Genomic DNA, 20,061 nt, shown 5'->3' on the forward strand with positions numbered 1-20,061 from the left:
GTAAATTTGGACAATCTTTTAAAAATCATTTAGAGGCTTCCCAGGTGGCACAGTGGTAAAGTATCGGCCTGCTAATGCAGGAGACACAAGAGATGTGGGTTCGATCCTTGAATCAGGAAGATTCCCTAGAGTGGGAAATAGCAACTCACTCCAGTATTATTGCCTGAAAAATCCCATGGACAGAGGAGCCTAGCGGGCTACAGTCTATGGAGTCGCAAAGATTCAGATACGACTGAGCAACTGAACACACACACACAAGCATGACCTAGTAAAGTGGAACAAATGTATATCCTACATTTAGGTAATTTTACTTTTAGGTCTATTCCCTAGAAAAACGTTATTTATGTACATTAGATTGGTACTTTCCAAATTATTATTTCCAAATAATGTACATACAAATGACTGCAGGATCTTGTCAAAATGCAGATTATGATCCATAAGGTTTGAAACGAAGCTGAGATTATTTCTAACAAGTTCCCAGATGACACTAGTGCTGCTAGTCCTTGGACCACCTTTTGAGGAACAAGGCACTATCTCGCAAATAAATGCATCAGCAGGAGAATAAGCAAAAATAGTTATATAATGAAGTACCATCAAGCAGGAACAATGTAAGAACTAAAGATTCTTGTTTAAAGATGGATGAGTGTCAAAATCTGTGATGTTTAGAGAAAGAAGCAAGTCACAGATGAATGCTTATAATATGATCAATTTAAATAACATTCAAAAACAAAACTAAACAATTTATTACCATTATATATTGTTGGTAAACTATAAAAAGTGAAGAATCTATTATACAGTTTTCAGGATAGCAGTTAACTCTTGAGGGATAGGATGTGATCAGTAAGGGCATAAGAAAGAAACTGAAAGTCACTGAGTCGTGTCTGACTCTTTGCGACCCAATGGACTGTATGTAGCCCACCAGGCTCCTCTGTCCATGGAATTTTCCAGGCAAGAATACTGGAGTGGGTTGCCATTCTCTTCTCCAGGGGATCTTCTAGTCCCAGGGACTGAACCTGGGTCTCTTGAATTGCAGGCCGACTCTTTACTCTCTGAGCCACCAGGGAAGCCTAAGCAGATTCTAACATGCTGGTAATGTTCTATTTGTTCACTTGCGTGATAGATACATGGGTATTAGTCACTGATGGTTCCTATGATCTCCTCTTAGGGGAAAGAGAAAGTAGCCTTTTGGTTACAGAGGCACTTCCAATGAAGTGTTACCATGGATTTTTATTTCCGAATTTTCCCTTTTCTGTTTCTAAGTTGGTTCAAAACCGACAGAGGGAAAGCTGGTGATTGGCATGTCTGAAATTCCCAACAGGGACAAAAGCCTGCCAGTTTCATTAGTAGCAGAGACTTAATTCTTGTTTCTTGGTAAGACTCCGGGAGAGTGGCCATAAATTAGAGAAGAATGGGTAAATGTGTCCTGTTGGTGGGGCTTGCTGAAATCTAGTGATCAGATCGTTCAGTTCAAAGATTATACATAAACTTCAGGGCCATCTGACATTAAGGGACATGTGAACCAGAATAATCAAACTATCAGCCAAAACCATGCTTTGCCAAAGACATAAATATTCTGATAGGTTAGGTTTCGGTCATATGCCAATACTCAATATTCTCTGTGGTCAATGAAATATGGGGTTGTAAAGGTGCTGTGCTGTGCTTAGTCACTCAGTCGTGTCTGAATCTTTGAGACCCCATGGACTGTAGTCCGCCAGGCTCTTCTGTCCATGGGGATTCTCCAGGCAAGAACATTGGAGTGGGTTGCCATTTCCTTCTCCAATGCATGAAAGTGAAAAGTGAAAGTGAAGTTGCCCAGTCGTGTCCAACTCTTTGTGACCCCATGGACTGCAGCCTACCAGGCTCCTCCAGAGGACCTTCCCAACCCAGGGATTGAACCCAGGTCTCCCACATTGCAGGTGGATTCTTTACTGACTCAGCCACCAGGGAACCCCAAGAAAATGGAGTGGGAGCCTTTCCCTTCTACAGGGAAATCTTCCCGACCCAGGAATCAAACTAGGGTCTCCTACATTGCAGGTGGATTCTTCACCAGCTGAGCTACAGGAAAGCCTGGTTGTAAAGGTAATACCACATAAATAAAATGAAATTAATAATTTCACCACAAAATGCTGCTGCTGCTGCTAAGTCACTTCAGTCGTGTCTGACCCTGTGCGACCCCATCGATGGCAGCCCACCAGGCTCCCCTGTCTCTGGCATTCTCCAGGCAAGAACACTGGAGTGGGTCACCATTTCCTTCTCCAATGCATGAAAGTGAAAAGTGAAAGTGAAGTTGCCCAGTCGTGTCCAACTCTTCGTGACCCCATGGACTGCAGCCCACCAGGCTCCTCCGCCCATGGGATTTTCCAGGCAAGAGTACTAGAGTGGGTTGCCATTGCCTTCTCCATCACTACAAAATAGAGGAGGGATATTTCCCTCAAAGAAAGCGATATTAAGCAGATAAGAAGAATTAAGTACATTACAGTCATCTGGAAAGCAGGGACCATATAAGACAGTTCCTCATACCCTATCCAGTACTAGGATATGCTTTAACTATGATACTAAAAAAACAAAACAAAACAAAACTCTGATTCATTGATACATTTTAGTTATTGAATGATTTTATAATGCAATTAATTATTTTTTCTTGTACCAGTTTTTCTTTCTTAGTTATATCATTCATCATCATGTTAAAAAGGGTTTGAAGAGCTATCTGAGAAACTAAGAGACTCCTTTTGGAATATAATATGTATAGTGGAAACAAAAGAGGCCTGTAATCTGAAAAACCAGAGCCAATTTCCAATGCTATCTTTTAGTAGCTACATATATTTTTCCAAATTATTTAACCTACCCAAGCTTACATTTCCCCATTTATAATAAAGATTGTAATGCTGACATTTAACTGGTTATTATGAAAATTGACAAAGCTGATTTACATGAAGTATGACCAAGTAGAAGCAGTATATGTTCAGATAGTGGTTGCTATTGTTATTTTTTGGAGAAGGAAGTGGCAATCCACTCCAGTATTCTTGCCTAGAAAATTCCATAAACAGAGGAGCCTGGTGGGCTACAGTCCATGGGGTCTCAAAGAGTCAGACATGACAGCTTACACATACACACATTGTTATTTTTACTGTTTGTTCTTCAATATTAGTTGGGTAGTACATTTGAGGAGAAGGCAATGGCACCCCACTCCAGTACTCTTGCCTGGAAAATCCCATGGACGGAGGAGCCTGGTAGGCTGCAGTCCATGGGGTCGCTAAGAGTCGGACACGACTGAGCAACTTCACTTTCACTTTTCACTTTCATGCATTGGAGAAGGAAATGGCGACCCATTCCAGTGTTCTTGCCTAGAGAATCCCAGGGACAGTGGAGCCTGATGGGCTGCTGTCTATGGGGTCGCACAGAGTTGGACACGACTGGAGTGACTTAGCAGCAGCAGCAGCAGCAGCAGCAGTACATTTGAGGATAACTTAAAGTGAAAGGAGCCCACCAGGCTCCTCTGTCCATGGGATTTTCCAGGGAAGAGTACTAGAGTGGGTTGCCATTTCCTTCACCAAGGTATCTTCCCAACCCAGGTATCGAACCTGGGTCTCCTGCATTGCAGGCAGATGCTTTACCATCTGAGCCACCAGGGAAGTCCAGAGGATAACTTAATCAGTAAATAAAAACTTATATGGAAACTATAATGTAGATAATTCATTTGTGGTTAATTAAAGCTAAGCCTTTGACTGTGTGGATCACAACAAACTGTGCAAAATTCGTAAAGAGATGGACATATCAGACCACCTGACCTGCCTCCTGAGAAATCTGTATATAGGTCAAGAAACAACAGTTAGAATCAGACATGGAACAACAGACTGGTTCCAAATTGGGAAAGGAGTACATCAAGGCTGTATATTGTCAAGGCTGCTTATTTAACTTATACGCAGAGTACATCATGAGAAATTCTGGTCTGGATGAAGGCTAGAATCAATATTGCCGGGAGAAATATCAATAACCTCAGATATGCAGATGACACCACCCTTATGGCAGAAAACGAAGAATAACTAAAGAGCCTCTTAATGAAAGTGAAAGAGGAGAGTGAAAAAGTTGGCTTAAAGCTCAACAGTCAAAAAACTAAGATCATGGTATCCAGTCCCATCACTTCATGGCAAATAGATGGGGAAACAATGGAAACAGTGAGAGACTTCATTTTGAGAGGCTCCAAAATCACTTCAGATGGTAACTGCCTCCATGAAATTAAAGATGCTTGCTCCTTGGAAGAAAAGCTATGACCAACCTAGAGAGCATATTATAAAGCAGAGACATTACTGACAAAGGTCTGTCTGGTCAAAGCTATGGTTTTTCCAGTAGTCATGTATGGATGTGAGAGTGAAGTTGTTCAGTCGTGTCCAACTCTTTGTGACCCCATGCACTGTAGCCTACCAGGCTCTTCCATCCATGGGATTTTCCAGGCAAGGGTACTGGAGTGGATTGCTATTTCCTTCTGCAGGGAATCTTCCCAACCCAGGGACTGAACCTGGGTCTCCCGCATTATAGGCAAATGCTCTACCATCTGGGTGACAAGCTTCCTATGGATGTGAGAGTTGGACTGAGCACCAAAGAATTTATGTTTTTGAACTGTGGTGTTGGAGAAGACTCTTGAGAGTCCCTTGGACATCAAGGAGATCCAACCAATCCATCCTAAAGGAAATCGGTCCTAAATATTCATTGGAAGGACTGACGCTGAAGCTGAAGCTCCCATACTTTAGCCACCTGATGCAAACAACTGATTCATTTGAAAAGACTCTGATGCTGAGAAAGACTGAAGGCAGGAGGAGAAGGGGACGACAGAGGATGAGCTGGTTGGATGGCATCACCAACTCAATGGACCTGACTTTGAGAAAGCTCTGGGAGTTGGTGATGGACAGGGAAGCCTGACGTGCTGCAGCTCATGGGGTCACAAAGAGTCGGACATGACTGAGCGAAGGAACTGAAAGCTAAATACTCTTAAAATGCATTAATTACCTTTCTTTCGCATTACTTACATAGCCTTATAATACCACAGAAAGCAAATATGAGATCTGTCCACATATAAATAGCGTTCTTCCTCTAAATCCTAAAAAAAAAAGAAAAGAAACTATGATAAATTTAGATGACTGGTTCTATTATGTTTGTTTTTGTGAAATTATATATATATTGTGTATACACACACACACACACACACACACACACACACACATATATTTGCCCTAGTACCTGCTAATATTTGGTCTTGAACCCTTGTTCCTGACACTTGCTCCTAACACTTTTGTAATTCTGAGTAATAGGAATGTCTCACACAGAGCTCCTAAATTCCTTTTGTTCTAATGATGTAAACTCTTGGTGGGCTCCTGGTTGGGAACTGATCACTAGAAAGACCAATCCACGATCAACAGCTTGGAACTTTCAATTCAGCCTCCCATTCTATGGAGAGGGGAGAAGGGGTAGAAAATGAGCTAATAATCAATCATGCCTACTTGATGAAATCTCCACAAAAATCCCTAAAATATGAGAGTCAGAGAGCTTCTAGGTTGATGCCAGTAGGTGATGTACCCAACTCCACAGTGACAAAAGTTCCTGCACTCAGAACCCTTCTGAACCTTGCCTTGTATACTTCTTGACCTGGCTGTTCATCTGGATCTTTTTACAATATCCTTCATTTTAACTGTAAATGTGTTTCCCTGAATTCTGCAAGCTGTTTAGCAAATTATCAAAACTAAGGAAAAGGTTATGGGAACCTGAATTTACCACCCACCATCATCAGGCAGTCAGAAGTGTAGGTGACAACCAGTGACTTGCAATTAGCATCTGAAGTGAGGGGAGTCTTGTGGAACTGGGCCGTTAACTTGTAGGATGTGACATTAACTCTAGGTAGATGGTTCCAGAACTTTAAATGGTAAGACACCCAGCTGGTACAGGAGAATTGGTCCATGTAGAACCCCTCCCTGCTATGATCTGGTCACAGAATTGTTCTCTGTGAATATACAAAGGAAAACAGTGAGTTTTCCTAGGCAGTCTTCCTCAATGAAATACAATTTGATTAATTTTCTGTTTAATGGTTCTCAACCAGAGATGAATTTGCTTGCAAGGAGATGTCTGACAATGCCTGGAGATATTTTAGGTTGTTATAACTGAGGACTGTTGAGTACATTAAGTCAGTGTGTGTGTGTGTGTGTGTGTGTGTGTGTGTGTGTGTGTGTGTGTGTGTGTGTGTGTTAGTCATTCAGTTGTGTCCAACTCTTTGCAACTGTAGCCGGTCAGGCTGCTCTGTCCATGGAATTCTCCAGCCAAGACTACTGGTGTGGGTTGCCATTCCCTTCTCCAGGAGATCTTCCCTACCCAGGGATTGAACCTGGTCTCCTGCATTGCAGGCAGATTCTTTACCATCTGAGCCACCAGGGAAGCCCCATTAAGTCACATGTATATCCTTAAAGAGTAATGACAAAGATATTCCTATATATATATATATATATATATACATATATATATATATATATGTATTTGTGTGTGCATACTTTTTACATGTATTACACATTTATGTAGACTTCCAAAACATAACAAAAAGGAAAGAAATCCTTTACTTCTTTAGGAATTGTGTCATGAAACTGGCAAGCACTCAACTCAAAAAGCCAAATTCAAGTATTTTTCAATCTACAGGGATTGAAGAATGAATTACTATATTCATCTGGCCTCTCCCACATCACCCTGTCTACCTTTTCCCTGAAAATAAAGATTATTAAGTAAAAAGAAAGCAAAAGAACTCAGGGAAATTATTAACTTATGAAAAAAAAAAAAAGTAAAAAGAAGGCACAAGTCCCAAGGTAAAGGCAAGATTTGTCACATGAAGTCTCCACACAGCAATGACTTTAGATACGCTTGTGTGGGAACTTCAGCTATTAGTACTTTGTTACTAATTAGTACAGTGTCAATGCTTAAAATTCATTATTATTATTATTGTAAACTAGAGAGGATTCAACAACACTCATTTATTTGCATCCACACAGCTTTCTTGAATTGAAGAAAATGTAGTAGAATACAACTAAACCTGCTAGAAATGGCTCTTACTTCTGAGTATTGTCATAGGAGTATATGATATTAGTCCCACTTAGCTGGGAATACTATTATCATTATGATGGTTAACTGGGGCTTTAATATATTTACTAATAAAAAAGCTAATGTAAAAATCACATATGACAGTCCCTTCTTATCTGTGGGATATGTATTCTAAGACCCCCAGAGGATGACTGAAATTGTAGATAGTACCAATCCAACCCTATATATACTGCTTTTTCTGTACATACGTACCTAACATAAAGTTTGATTTGTAAAGTAAGCCCAGCAAAATATTGATTATAATTAATAATAAAATAACTACTTCAATATGATCTTTCTTCTTTTCTCATTAAGTCAAAAACTTTCACCTTTTCACTTAAAGGAAGTACTTTATGGCTTCTCTTCGGCATATTTGAATTGCCAGCATAACTGTTCTTGTACTTTGGGGTCATTATTAAGTAAAATTAGGGTTACTTAAACACAAGGAGTACAATATTGCAATTAATAGGTGTGATAACTGGGAAAGCTATTAAGTAACTAATGGGTAGGACATGCTGGACAAAGAAATGATCCATATCTCAGAGAGATGGAGTGGGACCACAAGATAATTCATCATGCCACTCAGAATAACTGCATTTTAAAGCTTGTGAATTGTCTATTTCTGGAATTTCTCATATAAATATTTCAGACTATAGGTGACCATGGCTAACTGAGAGCACAGAAGGTATAATCACAGATAAGCAGGGGACCACTGTATTAGTTCATAACTTAACAATTTGCTATGAGATATTTCTAAAAATTAATGATATACTGATAATAATTTTTAAATACTTCATTCATAATTACAACTTTACCATTTAAAATGGGTTAAATTAAGTCAAAAACCTCAAAAAAAGGCAAAATAAAATGTAACAGGGATGACTATTCAAGATTTACTAATTTATCATTTAAATCAACTTACCGGGCCTGAAACAATTGGTTTTATAGCATAAATACCAGGAGAAGAACATCGTAGTTCTGTCTTGGGTAATCTAGCATTTAAAAAAAAAAAATGAGAAAGGAGAAATAAGTACAGATGCATACGAGATTCCCCTACAACTTCTTAAGCCTAAAAACTTCCATTGTATGCTAATAAGAAAAATAAAAAATATAGCAACATTTTACTTCTATTTTCAAAGTGATTTTTGTCTTTCTTTCACATCTATTTAATGAAAAGAAATTTACATTAAATCACAGCCTTAAATCTAAATGTCCATACTATATGAATGCTTTTTTATACATACATTGATTTTCACAGCAAAAAATCTTACCTTTTATTTTTTATAGAACAAGCTGCTGGAACACTCCACTCAGAAAATAATGTTCCTTCATACTCTAACTTAATCTGAAAAAGAAGGTAAAATAGCTCAAACAAAAAAATCTGCTCCAAAATTTTGTATCTCAAATTTTAGATGTAGAGTTCAATTTTTCTGAGTCTCTTATTGTTCAAAGAAAGAATAACTAAAATTAAATTCCTTTTAAATTATACAAGTATTATGACAAGGGAAAAGTAACTTCTTTATGCCACTTCAATAGTCTCCCCCAAACTGTAATATTTTTATTTTATTTTACTTCAAAAATAATCTGTTAAGTGTCTAGAAGGTGTTTAGTATCATAATTTTCTTCAATTGCAGTTTCTTTATTTCCTTACTTCTGCTTTTTTTTCCTGTTTCTACATTCTTTCATTTATAAGTTCTTTCTTCCTGGAAGTATATCACACATTCCCTAACATCATCAGTCTTAGTCTCAACACTGGTCCTCCTCTTCAGCCAGATCTGGAGCCCAATTTCACCTTCTAATATTGTTACAGAAAAATTATGTACATATGTATACATCATTATGTAGATATATACATACATAAATACTGCTTCATTGTTTTTACTTGTAAAATGGGAATTATAATACCAGCTATCTCATAGATTTGATGTTATAGGATTAATGACAGTGTATAAGAAGAAAAATGAGGTTCACCAGAAAATTGGACACAACCCTAAAGTATATAACGCAAAATTAGATAGAGTTACTAGAAGATATTTTAAGTCATATATATAGAGGACTTTTAACACACATAGATTAAAGCCATAGATTAAACTTGAAAAAAAAGATAATCATAGTTGACCCTTGAACAATTCGGGAGTTAGGGGCACTGATACTCCACACAGGGAAATCTGCTTATAATTTATAGTTAGGCTTGTATATATGCAGTTCTTCAGTACCTATGATTCTACATCCACAGGTTTAATCAACTTTGGATTGTGTAGTACTTCAGTACTTACTATTGAAAAAAATCTTTGTATAAGTGGGCCAGTAGAGCTCAAACCTATATTGTTCAAGGGTCAATCTCTGTGTGTGTGTGTGGGTATTTCTAAAATTGACCAATAAAAAATACATTCTTTTCTCACATAGATCATTTACCAAAACTGACCACATTTACAAGGGAAGTGCTAGCCAGTCTCAAAGTATTATTATGATACATACTAAACCTTTGATACTAGTGAAATAAAATTTCTTATAAAGTGAATCAGAAAAATATCTTAGGATATTTGTAATCTTTAAAAAAACTATATTCTGAATTATTCATGGAATAAGTAGAAATAACAATGAAAATTACACAATACTTATGAAAAAATAAAAGCATTGATGTTATCAAGACTTGAAGCATGTAAATAGGTCCTAATGAAAATGAATACCCTTAAAAGAAATAAGGTGGTTTGAAAGTGAATAAACTCAGTTTTCAGTATAAGATGCTAATACAATAACCTATCAGAGAACCCCCAAAAGTAAAAAGAAAGATATAAGAGAGAAGAAAAATGGGAATTTACAAAAGAAAATAAATTAGGATGGGTTACTGGTGAAGTAATGTTTCCATCTACTCAAATTTCTTATAAACACAGAAAGAACAATTAGTATAGCAGCAAAAAAAAACAAAACAAAACAACTGGACAGCATCAACAATAGAATTCAGTGACAAGGTATCCCTCAAAACCCCAAAATAAAATTGGGATGGAACAAACTAGGTAAAACTAGCAGATTCGTGTGATATCAGCATAAGAAAGCAACTACGGTAGACCTTAGAAGAAAACACCTAAATCATTATAGGTATTCAGTAGACACTGTAGGGGACAATTTGAGGATATAACCAGAGGGATTTTTATATTTTTCAGTTTCTACATAAGTCTCTGATAATGTCTGAAAGGGCAAGAGGAGGCGGGACCCATGAACTCCAAAATCAATGAGCCAAAGACCTCTTCTAGAATAAAGATCCATAATCAAAATACAAGGAAAAAAATACCAACTGAGCTGGAAAGGGACAATAAGAAGAAAGGAAAGGGAAACAACAGATAAATGAGTGGGGGAAACAGAATCTGGGAAGCTCAGAAAGTATTAGCTTTATTTCTGGACACTCTATGGAACAACATAAGTGGTAACTCTAAAGCCATGAGGTTAGAAAAGTTATTTTGACCCACCACTTCTTCCTTAAAGAGCAGGAAAACTAATTTCATGCTTTAGAAAACTGAGCAACAGAAAGAGGATCATGCTCAAATCACACACAATTATAATAAGAAAAAGAAGAGAATAAAAAGAAGAAAAACACCTCTGTAAGATCACACTCAGTAAATATTTTTTTTTTGGTTTGGTCACACCATGTGGCTTGCAGGATCTTAGTTCCCTAACCAGGGATCAAACTTGTACCCCCTGTAGTGGAAGTGTGAAGTCCTAATCACTGGGATCTCCAGGAAATTCCCCTCAATAAATAAATTAAAACTACCACAGGTCCCTGGTGGCTCAGATGGTAAAGCGTGTGCCTGCAATGTGGGAGACCTGGGTTTGATCCCTGATCAGGAAGATCCTCTGCAGAAGGAAATGGCAACCCACTCCAGTACTCTTGCCTGGAAAATCCCATGGACAGAGGAGCCTGGTAGGCTACAGTCCATGGGGTCACAAAGAATCGGACATGACTGAGCAATTTCACTTTCCCTTTCATAACTTAATATAAGGGTTAGTTTTATGTGTCAATTTGGCTAGATTGTAGTAACTAGTTATTTAATCAAATTCTAATATAGGTTTTTATATGAAGGTATTTTATAGATGTGGTTTACATCTACAATCGGTTGACTTCACATAAAAGAGAATACTTTGATGATGTGAGTGAGGCCCCTTTTGATCAGTTGGAAGCCTTCAGAGCAAAAACGAAGGTTTCCTAGAGAAAAAATTCTGCTAGAAGACTACAACATCAATCTCTTGCCTGAATTTCCACTCTCTGGCCTGGCCTAAAGATTCAGATTTGTCAGTTCCCACAATCACATGAGCCAATTTCTTAACATAAATCTAAAATAAATATGTATAAATTCTATTGGTTCTGTTCCTCTGGAGAGTTATGACTGATATGCCCATTTCAAAACGAGGCAAAATAAATAAAAGATGATAGAAATTATGAAAGAAAAATATAAATCAGAATTTAAAACTCATAAGCTAAACTCAGGAAAAAGTACAAGTAAAAAATCAATTTAGAAAAAAACTAAATTAGCACAACTGTGAATAAACCTCAGAGAAGGTGATGGCACCCTACTCCAGTACTCTTGCCTGGAAAATCCCATGGACAGAGGAGCCTGGTAGGCTGCGGTCCATGGGGTCGCTAAGAGTTGGACACGACTGAGCGACTTCCCTTTCACTTTTCACTTTCACGCATTGGAGAAGGAAATGGCAACCCAACTCCAGTATTCTTGCCTGGAGAATCCCAGGGATGGGGGAGCCTGGTGGGCTGCCGTCTATGGGATTGCACAGAGTTGGACACGACTGAAGTGACTTAGCAGCAGCAGAATAAACCTAATAAACAAGGTTTTGAGAAAATAGAAGCCTTTAAAAAAATAAAGAGATAAAAAGTGACTCAAGAATAAGTGACAAATATTAGAGACAGGCAAAGAAAATCCAATATATACATACTTGGGAAGAAGAAAACCTAAGCGATTGAGACAGAAAAATAGCATTAACAATAACTCAAGAATAATATATGAAGAAAAATAACTCAAAACAATGTACTGAAAGGGCAAAACTCATACCTATGAAAAGCAATTAAGAATGATTTTTTTTAAAAAAAGACCAACCTAGGACCTATATTAATAAAAGCATTGAAGTTGATAAGAAACCTTTTGGGGATCCTGACAAAAAGAACAATTTATTCACAAGGGAAAGAAAATTAGATTTCCAGTAGACTTTTCAGAAGCAACACTTTATGTCAAAGAAAACAAAAGTAAGATATATAAAAGGACACAAAAATTAGCCATAATTTTTGTATCCAGATACACAAACTTTTAGATAAAAGTTCACAGATAAGGTGTTATGACCATAAAACAACTCAAGAAATACTGCTCTTATGAGCCCTTCCTGAGGAAACCACCAGAAAAAGAGATTCAGATCCCCAAAATGACTGCAGAGACATCGACATAAGGACTGGTGTTAGGTATTAAATAGGAATTATTCTGCAGAAATATGTCTACATGGTGGCTATTAAAAAAGGAATATAGCAGTTAATGACAATACTCTGACAATGTATCAGCATATGAGTGGTAGTTGAATTATCGTTAGCCTAGGTAATAGTGGTCCAATACGTTCAATTCTATCCATACATTTCCCCTCAAAATACGCAGGTCAAAACAGAAATTTTTTTAAAAAGAGAAAAAATACACAGATCAAAAAATAAAACCAAGAAAAATTCTATATTACAGTATAACTAGAAGACAAAGTACAATACATACTTCAAGAAACCTCTAGGTAAAAAAATTAACAAAAACTTTTAGCAGAGCTCTCATTCAAGTCCCTGTCATAATCCTTTGTATACAGTAAAAGAGCTTCTGAAAAACTGCAGAAAAGAGGAACAAAAGGACTTCCCTGGCGGCTCAGAGGTTAAAGTGTCTGCCTGGAATGCAGGAGACCAGGGTTCGATCCCTGGGTTGGGAAGATCCCCTGGAGAAGGAAATGGCAACCCACTCTAGTACTCTTGCCTGGAGAATCCCATGGAGGGAGGAGCCTGGTAGGCTACAGTCCATGGGGTCGCAAAGAGTCAGACATGGCTGAGCGACTTTACTTTCAAAGAAAGTACACTGTAAAAAAAAAAAAAAAAAAGAAAGAAAGAAAGAAAAGAAAAACACTGCAAAAAGACTCCTGGAAGATCAGAGTACTGAAGATCAGAGTACTGATTATGAGGAAAAGAATTAAAAGTGTGTGAGAGTTGAGGCAGGAGCCTCAGAAAGGCATCACTTTTGGAGAGAAGATAAAGGAGAGACACTCTGTGGAAAGTGAGTGGTGAAGGGAAAGAGAAGCAAGAAAGAGAAATGTAGGATATTAAAAGCTAAAACAAACAAACAAACCTCAAAGTAAACACAGCACCCTCAATAAGAGACATCAATTAAAGAAACTGCACTTTGCTACAATGAGCTAAGAAAGCAAACTAATTAGAAGTCTCTTAAAACCAACCAAGCTGCTAACCTGTCCATGTAATTCATAGATATAAGCTGTCTATATGAGGACAGAAAATGAAAATAAAAACATTTCGGTTAATAAAACTGCCTTAAGAAAACACACACACACAAAGCAGAAGAAAACTGCAAACTAACATTCTGAACTAAATATTCTCAAACAAGTATTTAATGGTGAGAATGAAAAATTATGAATTATAAATTCACAAACTAGGGAAAGAATGAACCACAAACAGAAATGAGTTGACTGAACTAGGAAATGAAATAGATAACTATAAAGTTAAAATAACGGGAGATTATGTTTGAACAAAAATTGAATAAAAGGCATTGAAGGAAGACAGAAAAGCAACCAGAGAATATAAATGAAAGAAGTAAAGAACCAGAGAGAAAACGATTGACATGGAAATTGATATGGAAGGCAAACAAAAAAATAAAAAATCCAACACTTGTATAATTGGAATCTGTGAAGTTGAAAAGCAAAACAACAGGAAAAGAATAGTTATATTTGGTTTATCTTTTTATTATTGAATTATAATAGTTCTTCATATATTCAAATATTCTTGGTACAGGTCCCTTATCAGATATTTAACTTGCAAAAATTTTCTCCTGTCTTCACTTTCTTCGTGGTGTCTTTAGCAGCACTACAGGTTTTAATTTTGATGACGTCCAATTTAAGTTTTTCCTTTTGTTCCTTGTGCGTTTGGTGTCATATCTAAACTATTATCTAATCCAAGATCATGAGGATTTCTTCATATGATTTTTTCAATGATTTTTATAGTTTTAACTCTTATAATAAGGTCTTTTCTCCACTTTAAGTGGAGTCTGAGGTAGGAGGCCATCTTCATTCTTTTCATGTAGATATCTCACTGTCCCAGAACTATTTGTTGAAAATAAATGGAATTTTCCATTATTTTTCCATGGAATTTTCTTGAAGTAGTTGTAAAAAAATCAATGAGGTTTTAATTTTTGGACTCTTCTATTCCACAAATCTATCCAACACGGTCTCAACTGCAGACGTTTTGTAGTAACCCTTGAAGTCAGGAATTGTGAGTGTTCCAATAAGACTTCTTGCTCTTTTCCAAGATTGTTTTGCCTATTCCAGTTCTCTTGAATTTCCCTGTGATATTTCACATAAAATAACACTCAGCTGGTAGTTTTAATAGTTTTTTAAATGGATTTCTTAGAGCTTTCTATTTAGAAGGTCCTGTCATATACAAATAGAGATCAGTCAGTTCAGTCACTCAGTCGTGACCAACCCTTTGTGACCCCATGGACTGCAGCACTCCATGCTTCCCTATCCATCACCAACTCCCGGAGCTTGCTCAAACTCATGTTCTTAGAGTCAGTAATGCCTTCCCCTGCCTTCAATTCTTCCCAGCATCAGGGTCTTTTCCAATAGGTCAGTTCTTTGCATCAGGTAGCCAAAGTATTGGAGTTTCAGCTTCAGCATCAGTCCTTCCAATGAGTATTCAGGACTGATTTCCTTTAGGATGGACTGGTTGCATCTCCTTGCAGTCCAAGAGACTCTCAGGAGTCTTCTCCAACACCATAGCTCAAAAGCATCAATTCTTCAGCCCTCTGCTTTCTTTATAGCAACCTCTCACATTCATACATGACTGCTGGAAAAACCACAGATTTCACTAGACGGATCTTTGTTGGCAAGGTAATGTCTCTGCTTATTAATATACCGTCTATATTGGTCATAGCTTTTCTTCAAAGGAGCAAGCATCTTTTAATTTCATGGCTGCAGTCACCATCTGCAGTGACTTTGGAGCCCCCCCAAATAAAGTCTCTTACTGTTTCCATTGTTTCATGATCTGAGCCACAGTCAGCTCCCAGTCTTGTTTTGCTGACTGTATGAGCTTCTCCATCTTTGCTGCAAAGAATATAATCAATCTGATTTCAGTACTGACCATATGGTGATGTCCATGTGTAGAGTCTTGTGCTGTTGGAAGAGAGTGTTTGCTATGACCATTGCGTTCTCTTGGCAAAATTCTGTTAGCCTTTGACCTGCTTTGTTTTGTACTCCAAGGCCAAATTTTCCTGTTACTCCAGGTATCTCTTGATGTCCTACTTTTGCATTCCAGTCCCCTATAAAGAAAAGGACATCTTTTGGGGTTTAGTTCTAAAAAGTCTTGTAGGTCTTCATGCAACTGTTCAACTTCAGCTTCTTCAGTATTACTGGTAGGGGTGTAGACTTGGATTACTGTGATATTGAATGGTTTGCTTTGGAAATGAACAGAGATCATTCTGTCATTTTTGAGATTGCATCCATGAACTGCATTTCAGACTCTTTTGTTGACTATGATGGCTACTCCATTTCTTCTAAGGGATTCTTGCCCACAGTAGTAGATATAATGGTTATCTGAGTTAAATTCACCCATTCCAGCCCATTTTAGTTCACTTATTCCTCAAATGTTGATGTTCAGGCTTGCCATCTCCTGTTTGACCATTTCCAATTTGCCTTGACTCATGGACCTAATCTTCCAGGTTCCTATGCAATACTGCTCTTTACAGCATCAGATTTTACTTAAAATATGCAATATAGTATCGCTAACTATAATCACTATTCTGTATATTACATTCCCGTGGCCTATCTTATAATTGGAAGTTTGTACCGTTTGACCCCTGCTTCACCAATTTCACACTCCTCCAAGCCCCACCCCTGGAAACCATCACTTTGTTCTTTGTGTATATGAGCTGTTTCAAAACTGATTCTACATATAAGTGAAATCATATAGTACTTGTCTTTGACTTATTTCACTTATCATAATTCCCTCAAGGTCATAAATGTCAACATTTCATTATATTATGACTTAACAGTATTTCACTGTGTATATACACATTTTCTTTATCAGTTCATCCAGTGATGAGGGACTTAGGTTGTTTCCATATCTTGGTTATTGTAAATAATACTACAATGGACATGGGGATATATCTCTTCCAAGTTAGTGTTTTCATTTATTTGGATAAATATCTAGGAATAAAATCACTGGATCATACAGTAGTTCAATTTTAATTTTTTGAGAGACCTCTGTAATGTTTTTTCATAGTAGCTATACTAATTAGCATTCTCAGTAACAGTGAACACAATTTTCCTTTTCTCCACATCCTTGCAACACTTGTTATTTCTTGGCTTTCTGATAAAAGCCATTCTAACAAGCGCAACATGATATCTCATTATGGTTTTGACTTGCATTTCCCTGAGTATTAGAGATGTTGAGCACCTTTTCATGTACCTATTGGTCATCTGTATGTCTTTGGAAAACTGTAAATTCAGATACTCTGCCCATTTTTAAATGAAATTGTTTATTTTTTGGTATTGAGTTGTATGAGCTTATTTTCTATATTAACCCCTTATTATATATATGATTTGCCATTCAGTAGGCTGCCTTCTCGTTTTGTTGATGGTTTCCTTTTTGTGCAGAAGCTTTTTGGTTTGATATTGTCTCATTTGTTTATTTTTGTTGCTTTTACTTTTGGTGTCAAATCAAAAAAAAAATCATCACCAAGGCATACATCAAGGAGTTTACTTGCCTATTTTTTAAATTATTTCAGGTCTTGCCTTCAAGTCTTTAATCCATTTTAAGCTAACTTTTGTGTATGGTATAACATAATAGTCTAGTTTCATTCTTTGCATGTGGCTGTCCAGTTTTCCCAGCACCATTTTTAAAAGAGACTGTTCTTTCCCTTTTTATACTCTTGGATATTTTATTGTAAATTATTTGGCTATATATTCATGGGTTTATTTCTGGAGTCTGTTCTGTTCGATTGATCTATATCTGTTTTTATGCCAGTACCACACAATTTTTATTACTATGGCTTTGTAATATTAATCAGGAAATGTGATCCCCTCTAGCTTTATTCTTTCTTAAGGTTTTTTGGCTGTTTGGAATCTTTTTGGTTTCATACAAATTTTACAATTGTTTATTTATGTGAAAAATACCAGTGGAATTTTGATAGTAATATCATTTAAATGTAGATTGCTTTGGGCAGTTTGGACATTTGAATAACATTAATTCTTCCAGGAATTAATTATATTCCAGGAATTAATATATTCCAGAAATTAATAATATATATTCTGCTGCTGCTGCTAAGTCACATCAGTCATGTCCAACTCTGTGAGACCCCATAGATGGCTGCCCACCAGGCTCCCCCACCCCTGGGATTCTCCAGGCAAGAACACTGGAGTGGGTTGCCATTTCTTTCTCCAATGCATGAAAGTGAAAAGTGAAAGTGAAGTTGCTCAGTCGTGTCCGACCCTCAGCAACCCCATGGACTGCAGCCTACCAGGCTCCTCCATCCATGGGATTTTCCAGGCAAGAGTACTGGAGTGAGGTGCCATTGCCTTCTCCAAATATATATTCTAGGAATTAATAATATTAATTCCAGGAATTAGGAGAGTGAAAAAGTTAAAACTCAACATTCAGAAAACTAAGATCATGGCATCTGGTCCCATTACTTCATGGCAAATAGATGGGTGGCTGGCGCTTGCAAGCCCACCCTGGCAGCGGCCAGGGAGTGGGATTCTGCCAGGCAGGAGCTTTTAGGGTGGTGGATGGAGCATGCACTCCACTCCGGGAACCCAGGGAGGTGGAGGGAGGGGTGAGGAGGGGCTGTTGCATGGAGGTGAAGGCTGGATGCTCAGAGAAAAAAACTGCTATGGAGATCTGCTCCTCCCTTCCTGCACAATCTAACAACGGAGTTTTGCTTCTGTGGTGGCCCTGGATTCTTCTGTAAACAGCCCAGCTGCAGCTACACCACACTCCAGCCCCTCAGGCTGTCTCCAGGAAGCCAACACCAGTACCTCTCCCTGGGTCTGTCCTCTAAACCCTTCGTTATCTCTCTTTGTGAATGTCGAAGCAACCTATTGTACTTTAACAGTTCCTACTAGTTAAGGATGTGCCAAGATTTATCAGTGACCCCAAGGGGGAGAATCTATCACCTCTTAGATTCATGTTGATTAGCATCCAGATCCTCAGGCAGTAGATTTTAAAATGTGCAAATATATATTGTCTTGAGGGACTTCTGCAAGTTGAACCTCTAGGAAGAGCAGATGGAAATGGACTTTTCAAAATGTTTTCCATCAAGAAGACTCATGGAATATTTAATCCCCAAAGTATCTTATATACGCTTTATTTTCTTTCTTTCTGTAAATATGGATTTTGAGCAAGCATAATACCACTGGTTTTATCATTTACTCTCTTGACTTTTATCAGCCTTCTTCTCTGATAATCGAACTCTGGCTCCTAATCTGCATTTCTGAAATGACATAACTGCATTGTTTTGGTGACCAGCCATCAGTTAAAAATAAAACATTTCTGTCACCTACATAAAAGTGATAAAGGAACAGTAGAGAGAAAAAGGGATAATTTTGTTTAAAAGACTAATAAAATGGTCAGTCATATAACAAAGCTGTTCAAGAAAAAAAGATGAAGTACATAAACAAATAATATTAGAGAAATAAAATAATTACAAATAAAAATTCAAATGGCATGTAAAGATTATAAAGAAATAGATAAATTTGAGGATAACTGCATGTTTTATAAGGAAATAAAGTTTTAATAATTTAATTGGGAAAAGAATTTGAAAAAGGATAGATACATGTATATGTGTAACTGAATCACTTTGCTGTACACCTGAAATTAATGCAACAGTGTTAATCAATTCTACTTTAATATAAAATGAGTATTTTTAGAAAAGAAGATACAGTTTTCATAGATTCCTTTTGCCTGATTTTGAATAATATAAATACAACAATATATGTAAATAGAATATAAATGTTAACTGAGAAATTACTTTGTAAAATCTCTTGGCACCATCTACCAAAGCTGAACATACGCACTTGCCCTATGACTTATTCCACTCTTAGGTACATACCCAGCAGAAATACATGCATATGTTAACCAGAAGATCGGTAAAAGAATGTTCAGAGCAGCCCTAATCACAGCAGACCAAAGATGGACACTACTGAATTGTTTATCTAGAGTAGAATGATACACATACTGTCTTGTGTTAATTCAAGGGAAGACTATAGAGAATTGAAACTCCAACTACACGAAATATGTGGCAGATAGGATACATCAAATATATCAATAGGAAATAATTAAGTTCAGAAATTAACATATCCATATATAGAACAAATAGCTGAGAAAAGAAGAGAAACAAAAGGCAAAGGAGGAAAGGAAAGACATAACCATCTGAATGCAGTGTTCCAAAGAACAGCAAGGAGAGATAAGAAAGCCTTAAGTGAACAATGCAAAGAAATTGAGGAAAACAACAGAATGGCAAAGACTAGAGATTGCTTCAAGAAAATGACAGATACCAAGGAACATTTCATGCAAAGATGGGCACAATAAAGAAACAGTATGGACCTAACAGAAGCATAAGGGATTAAGAAGAGGTGGCAAGAAAACACAGAAGAACTGTACCAAAAAGGTCTTAATGACCCGGATAACCATGATGGTATGATCAC

At 37.2% G+C, this 20,061-nt stretch overlaps 1 protein-coding gene and 1 non-coding gene across 2 annotated transcripts in view; both read right to left on the reverse strand.

Annotated features, from left to right (window-relative positions):
• CATSPERE (catsper channel auxiliary subunit epsilon) overlaps positions 1 to 20,061 on the reverse strand; it is a 151,369-nt gene that overhangs the window by 118,843 nt on the left and 12,465 nt on the right. Inside the window, exons 3-5 of the mRNA XM_027976114.3 lie at positions 8,382 to 8,455; positions 8,033 to 8,102; positions 5,025 to 5,095 (exon numbers count right to left, since the gene is read on the reverse strand). Coding sequence (XP_027831915.2) covers positions 5,025 to 5,095; positions 8,033 to 8,102; positions 8,382 to 8,455 — 215 coding nt within the window. The remainder of the gene's footprint in view (positions 1 to 5,024; positions 5,096 to 8,032; positions 8,103 to 8,381; positions 8,456 to 20,061) is intronic.
• TRNAC-GCA (transfer RNA cysteine (anticodon GCA)) lies at positions 3,561 to 3,632 on the reverse strand. Its single transcript has one exon. It is a non-coding gene; the product is annotated as a tRNA-Cys (tRNA).

The sequence above is a fragment of the Ovis aries genome, chromosome 12, assembly GCF_016772045.2.
Source record: "Ovis aries strain OAR_USU_Benz2616 breed Rambouillet chromosome 12, ARS-UI_Ramb_v3.0, whole genome shotgun sequence".
Classification (NCBI taxonomy): Eukaryota; Metazoa; Chordata; class Mammalia; order Artiodactyla; family Bovidae; genus Ovis; species Ovis aries.